Consider the following 6,582-nt stretch of genomic DNA (forward strand, 5'->3'; position numbering starts at 1 on the left):
CTCGTAACAATAATTTTTGCAATAAAAAGCAACTAAGTGATCGGTGCTCTATTCGGAGAATGTGGTCAAGTATAACTTTTTGTACCTTAGTTGCTTTAAACATGTGATGCTTTACTTTTGTCCATAATTAGAAAGTCACTAGCTATATGTAAATGTAACAAGAAAATAAAATTCTTTTGTTAATACTTGTGAGTTTAATATTTTGATATAAAACGTGTCCTTAGAAATTAAATTCTAGCAGATAAAAAAAATATCAATATTATAAACGTACATGGTGACGTCAGGCGTATGTATTCAGTACAGCTAAGCTAGATTAGGGGTAATTATGTCCAGAGTTAGTTTAATAATTTGCCGTAAAAAGAGAATGGATGGATTGTTGTAGTCGCTTGCTTTTTGCTAATCCTGCCTTGTTTTAAAGCTTGTTTAGGAAAGTGATTAAGGACCGCTCCTTAATTGTGTGTGTGCTTTGTCAGCTATAATTAAGTGAGCTTTTCGAACCACCCGTGGATAACGCATGTGCAAATATCACAAACCATACAAACTAAAAAATTATTGTTGTCTCGGTTAAATGTATTTTTTATTTCTAATCACAAATGTCATTGTTATGATTTTAAAGATATTGCTTTTGCTTTGAAGTCAAATATGTCATTGTATATTTGACGCCAAAACCCCTTTTCTTGTGTGTCGTGATTTAAACTGATAATTTTGGGAAAATATTTTTATATCATTGATAATTCTTTCTTTAGATATATACTGTATAAAATAGGAGTATAATTTGCACGAAAATTTATATACTAACCAGTAACCATGTAGACAAAAGTTCTAGTAGTTTATAAACATCCACGTTTAGCTGTCTTAAACATTCGTTTTATTCGAATTTAATAACTCTTTAACTTTTAGTTAAATATATGAAATTATTTTAAAGAATGTTAAGCTCCAATTCTAAAAAGAAATGACCAAATAATATCATGCTATATCCTAACCTGAGTTCTGCTTTGGGCATTTGGCCCATGGGCCAATCAATACATATCACCTATGCCGTTGTCTTGTCAAACCTAAAATCCTAAGTTCGTAGACCGTATGTGTCAAACAAGTCATGTAAAGACTTCAAAACAAACCTTACCGTATCATACTAAAACAAGTTACCATTGAAATTTTACATTCTACTAATCGAGTATCCAAATTTTAATATACTAAAACAAGTTACCATTGAAATTTTAATGCTTATTGTGTTTTAGACCTTGCCAGAAAAAAAGAATAAAAACAAACTAACAAAGAAGACATAAGAGTGAATTTATCTCATCCAAAGTTGCATTAGATTTCTGAAATAATTCGGCCATGTTCCAACTTTTCTGTTTACATGTTACATTAACATGGTTAAGAAAGTCTTAGAAAATACAAAAATGGGGTTGTCTTTCCGAAAATTCTCTCACGCTCAAATTATAATAGAATCAATGTGATTCGATGAAAAAATACGTTACATTATAAACGAATGAGCTAAGTTTTGGTTATTAATCGTTAAGACTATGTGAGATCCAATATTTTGTAAATGCTAGAAAATACTATAATTTATAGGATATGCAAAAGACTAATCAAAATTTCATCTGCATTGCATTTATCATTATGATTCTCATTCAATATTTGGTGTGCTCATTATATATGGTTCTCGTCGCTTTAATTAATTTGTNTTTTTTTTTTCTCTTTTTTTTTTTTTTTTTTTTTTTTTTTTTTTCATCTTTTTGTGTGATCCACTTATGGACCATCTAGAGTTTATTTTTATCATGTACACCCTAAATGCAAAAGCATATAGTCGATCCGCAATAAACATGTGTTTGAAACTTGTACGGTATAAACTGTTTCTCTCTATCATCTCTTTGTCAAGCTGGTCAAACAAGCAAAGCCCACTTTATACACCTAAGTTTCCAGCTACCCATCGGTCCATTTTCAAATCCAGTAATGGAATTCCAATTCAGAAAATTTATACCAATATGAAGGATCATTAAACAACAACAACAACAAAAGTTACAAAATCTAGACGTCAATATTTCTAGGCATATGAAGATTAAGAATCTACATCTAAATCTATGAGAGTCTGCCTCTAAAACCCAAAAGAATTGAAAATTCAAATACATAATATTTGCCACGGGACAAAAACAAACGACTTAATTTTTATTGCCTCAGCATTAAATCATCAATCATCACATAAACCCAAACCCACCAACTTGCCCCGAATACCCAAACCCGACCGAGTTGTTAAACCCGAGACTGCTCTCGACCTCCTCCTCCGTCTTCAGGTAGCCACAATTGTACTCGAGACTTGGAACAACATGACTCGTTCCGAGTTCTGGTACCGAGTTATGCTCAACGTTACCAGCAAAACCACCTCCCCAGTCGAAGCTCGGCGTATCCGCTAGACCGTTGAACCCGTTTTTCTCTTCGGTTAAGTCCGGTCTAAGCGTGGAGAACTGGTTTTGGTTAGAAAACTGGAAGTTTCTGTTGTCGATCTGATGATGAAACGAATCAAGAACGTCTTCAAAGTGAGAAGAAGACGACGTCGTTGATGAAGTACCATTGTTACTTAATTCTCTACCACCATTCATTACATTATCGTAAACTTGTTTTTGCGCACTTGATTGCTTCTTGTATATTCGACATAGAACCCAATCATCCAGCTGCATAAAAAAATTAACAACAAAATTTAGTTATACGTTACAAAAAAATTATATACGCTATAGTATTAAGTTTTACATTTTCTTTGGTTTTACCTTAGAGCTTCCGTTTTTACGAGAAGGTTCAATGAGACGATACTCATGCATGATCCAATTGGTTTTAGTGCCTTTAGGAGCTTTTCCGATGTAAAACACCAAAGCTTTTTTAATACCAACTCTTTGTCCTTCCGTCGATATTATTTTATCCGTACCCGTAGCTTTCCAATAACCCGATCCAGCAACCCGATTCGGTCTTGACCCGTTTGGATATTTTCTATCCCTCGGACTAAAAAAATACCATTCTTTTTCTCCAAACAGTGCCTTATCTATTAATAATTCACATTAAAAAAACACACCAAAAACAATATGAATCTCTATAATAAGAAAAATATAGACATTAAAGAAGGGTTTAAATTGTATAACTTACTTGGTAAAACCCATGGATCGAATTTGTAAAGATCGATCTCGGCGATGAGCTGAAGAGAGAAATCGTAACCGGCTGCTTTCTTACAGAGATATTGAACCATAAGCTCTTCATCCGTCGGGTAAAACCGGAAACCAGGTGGTAAACTCAGTTGGGTTAACGGGTCGGTTTCTTGCATACCCATTTTGTTTTTTTGGTTTCGTCGTCTCTCTATGTGTTTCTTTGATATTTATTGACAATAATGTTTGGGCTCTTGTGTAGCTGCTTCTATATATGGATGATGATAAGAGTATTGTTGTATAGGTGAATCCACCGCCGCTAATTAACGTGTGTACTGAAACTGGGACCCACTTTTGTGTTTATCTCTAAAACACTTTTGTGAGTTCTGACACGTGTGTCAGTTAGATCGTCGTGATTTATGCAATCCCTTGAGAGAGTTCATTGAACCTACGTTAGTTCATTTGGCTCTTCCTCGTACTATTTTTTTTTTATTGTTTTAAAAATTTAAAAATATTTATTAATTTACTCTGGTCCGCTATTTTAGAAGTATTTTACAATAATAAAAAAAAGATTTGGATTTTGGATTGATATTAGGATACAAAAATTGCTAATTTGATGTTTTGAGTGACATGTAGTGTAGCACATGACTTATTAATTTGAATGATGTAATATAAAAATGTGATTTTAGATATACCTTTTATATATATTTTTAAATGTTTTCATTAAAAAAGGAAACTTTAAAACTTAATACTAGTAGTAAACATTAGTAATCAGACATGCATCCAAAGATTCTAAGCCAACAAAATATTGACTTTCTTTGGTCCGATTAATCAAAATTGAACCGTCCATTTTATTTCATTCGTCTATATGTACGTAGGGGGCCTGAAATTTAAGAACGAGAGGAAGACAAAAATGGTAGCGAAATGATTGAACAGTAACCATGACGATATATATGTGAACTTAGTAAAGGAGAGAGAGATATTTTTAAATCTTCACGTGTTTTTTGTTGACGCGTTTCTTTGACATGTATATTTGCCAAATGTTGTTAAAAGAAAAAAATAAAGACAGGACAGATGTAATGGATAGATTGGTTTAAAGGGAAAAGGCGAAGTTGAGAGCAAAGGAGGACAAAAGGAAACTGTTCAATGCATCTTAAGGGTTACACAACATGGAAAGCGTTTTCCATACGGACAAAACTGCATACATGACGACACGTGTCCACGTGTCTATCGCACAAGTTAGGCCCGTTTTTTTTTTTTTTGTGTCATTTGTCAAAAAGACGTTATAGCGATGGACGAAGGAGAATGCACGAACTTGATTTTGACTAACGATTTTTTTTTTCAAGTAACATTAACATTTAGAAATAGGATGTTGTGTTATATTATAAATCCATGTTGTACTCAGAATATGCTGTTTTGTTTAGTTGAAAAGTAGTAGTCATTGACTAATTTAGCATGTTTAGAACAACTTAAGTTCCGCATTTAACCATTATTAGATCACATAGATTCACCACCATTTGGTCAAATCTTGTTTTGAAACCCATGTTTAATAATATATACAAGAATTTGACCATACTTTTATTTTAAAATAAAAATGAAGTCGATAATCTTTTATCTATATTTGTAGTGTCGATTTTGTGGTTATCCGTAGTATATATAATTGGAATAGCAAGATGGGTTTGCTGTTCCTTTGTTGCCATTCAAGACATGACCACGTTTTCAAGCTCGAGTTGTTGAATAAAATATAATTACGAGCTATGTTTTGTATATATTGGTTGAACCTTTTCAGGTTTTTTGTCTTTCAGATCGAGTATATGGACTTATTATTATATTTTTTCTATGTTATAATAAAACTAACTAAGCGTAGAATACTTCATTGCAGTTACTAATATTTAGGTTAGAATTTAATCATACTGCATACACATCAGACAGACAAACTAGAACTAAATTAATTGTGATGTTAGTAAGAAGATATCATTCAAAAGAATAGACGGAGATAGATAAGCCTTCATCCTGTCTCTAGTGATATATTTGACTTATATCACTATACTATGATCATTATCCAATTCTCTAGTGTGCAAACTTACAGATTTATAAGGGTTTCTTTCACTCAATAGTTTTCGTGCTAACATCCATTATATTTGATGCTACTTTCAAATATTTTCTTTTATTATATGCCTCTCATTTCGATCAATTAATGATTTATCATTTTATCAAATGACAAAGGATCAATGGGGTAGTCAAACTCAAAGATTGGTCTTTGCTTTATTTATATCATTTTCTCTGGTTTTGGAGTGTGGAAAATATATTTAATTGTGGATCGGAGAAAACAAAAGACTCCAGAGAAAAACAAAAAAAAAAACAGAGAATTATATATTTGATTGGATCCAAGTTTGGTATGATGTATATTCAACCAAGACTCGTTTAAACTTTAAACTAAAAGGGTAGTGATCCTTAAGAGATGTGTATATATATATCTTAATGATTTAATTGTTTGAACAGAGGTACTTCTTATTTGCACATGTGTGTATTCGGAAGTTTAGGTCATCTTACTCGATGACATAAATTTGTTAATTGTATCCATATTGATTGGGTCATACTAAAAAAAAACCCACCAATAATTCTCAACCTTTTCCCTTGTCTTGTTTTTTTTTTTTTGTTTCTTTTAATCTTTAAATCTGATACAATCATTTACTTTTTGTTCCTAACATGTTAAATCATCAGCCGAAATTTATGTCCACAATGATTATGAAAGAACTACATAACCTGATTTTAGCGAAAACATTAACCTGATAGTATTAGTTAACAACAAGATTCTAACCAGAATTTTTAGGGGCTAATTTAGCCTGATATTAGTTAACAACAAACTGTTTAACCTGTTATAACGTCAAACCGAGCATGTTTATATCATATAGCAAGCGCGCCATATGATTCGGTGACGACGTTTATCATACATAGCATATAATAAGGGATCAGGCTCCAACTAATTATATTTTTAAAAACAAAGTTATTAGGCATGCACTTAGGGCCTGACTGGTTCAAACGCTGCGGTTGTGGTTGCGGTGGTAGGAGATTGCGGAAGCAGGCGATTGCGGTTTCAAGCGTTATTAAGCGTTTTGAACGATTAGTTTAGCGGTTTAAAATTGGTGCGTTTGCGGAAGGTTTACGATTGGTTGACCAGCGAGTGCAATAGCGGTTGAAACATAATAAATATGATATATAATATATAAATGTTTAAAAACACCAAATTTTTTATTAAACTTGATTTATAATTAAAATTTATTAAAAAATACTAAAATAATTATTCAAAAAACAAATAAATTTCATATTGAAATACTTTTTCATATTAAAATACTTATTCCTTTATGTATTTGGCTTTTCACCAAAAATTTAATCAAGTAATCTGATAAATGACAAAACATATGCTTTAGATCGTAGATCTTTTCTCTTT

At 32.0% G+C, this 6,582-nt stretch overlaps 1 protein-coding gene across 1 annotated transcript; it reads right to left on the reverse strand.

Moving 5' to 3' along the window:
- On the reverse strand, positions 1,958–3,419 carry LOC104758623 (NAC domain-containing protein 19-like). Its single transcript, XM_010481514.1, has 3 exons — positions 3,136–3,419; positions 2,766–3,034; positions 1,958–2,672 (listed from the first exon to the last, which is right to left on the reverse strand). Exons 1-3 carry the CDS (start codon positions 3,314–3,316, stop codon positions 2,199–2,201), a joined length of 924 nt encoding a protein of 307 aa, XP_010479816.1. The 5' UTR covers positions 3,317–3,419; the 3' UTR covers positions 1,958–2,198.

The sequence above is a fragment of the Camelina sativa genome, chromosome 17 (genome assembly GCF_000633955.1).
Source record: "Camelina sativa cultivar DH55 chromosome 17, Cs, whole genome shotgun sequence".
Taxonomy (NCBI): domain Eukaryota; kingdom Viridiplantae; phylum Streptophyta; class Magnoliopsida; order Brassicales; family Brassicaceae; genus Camelina; species Camelina sativa.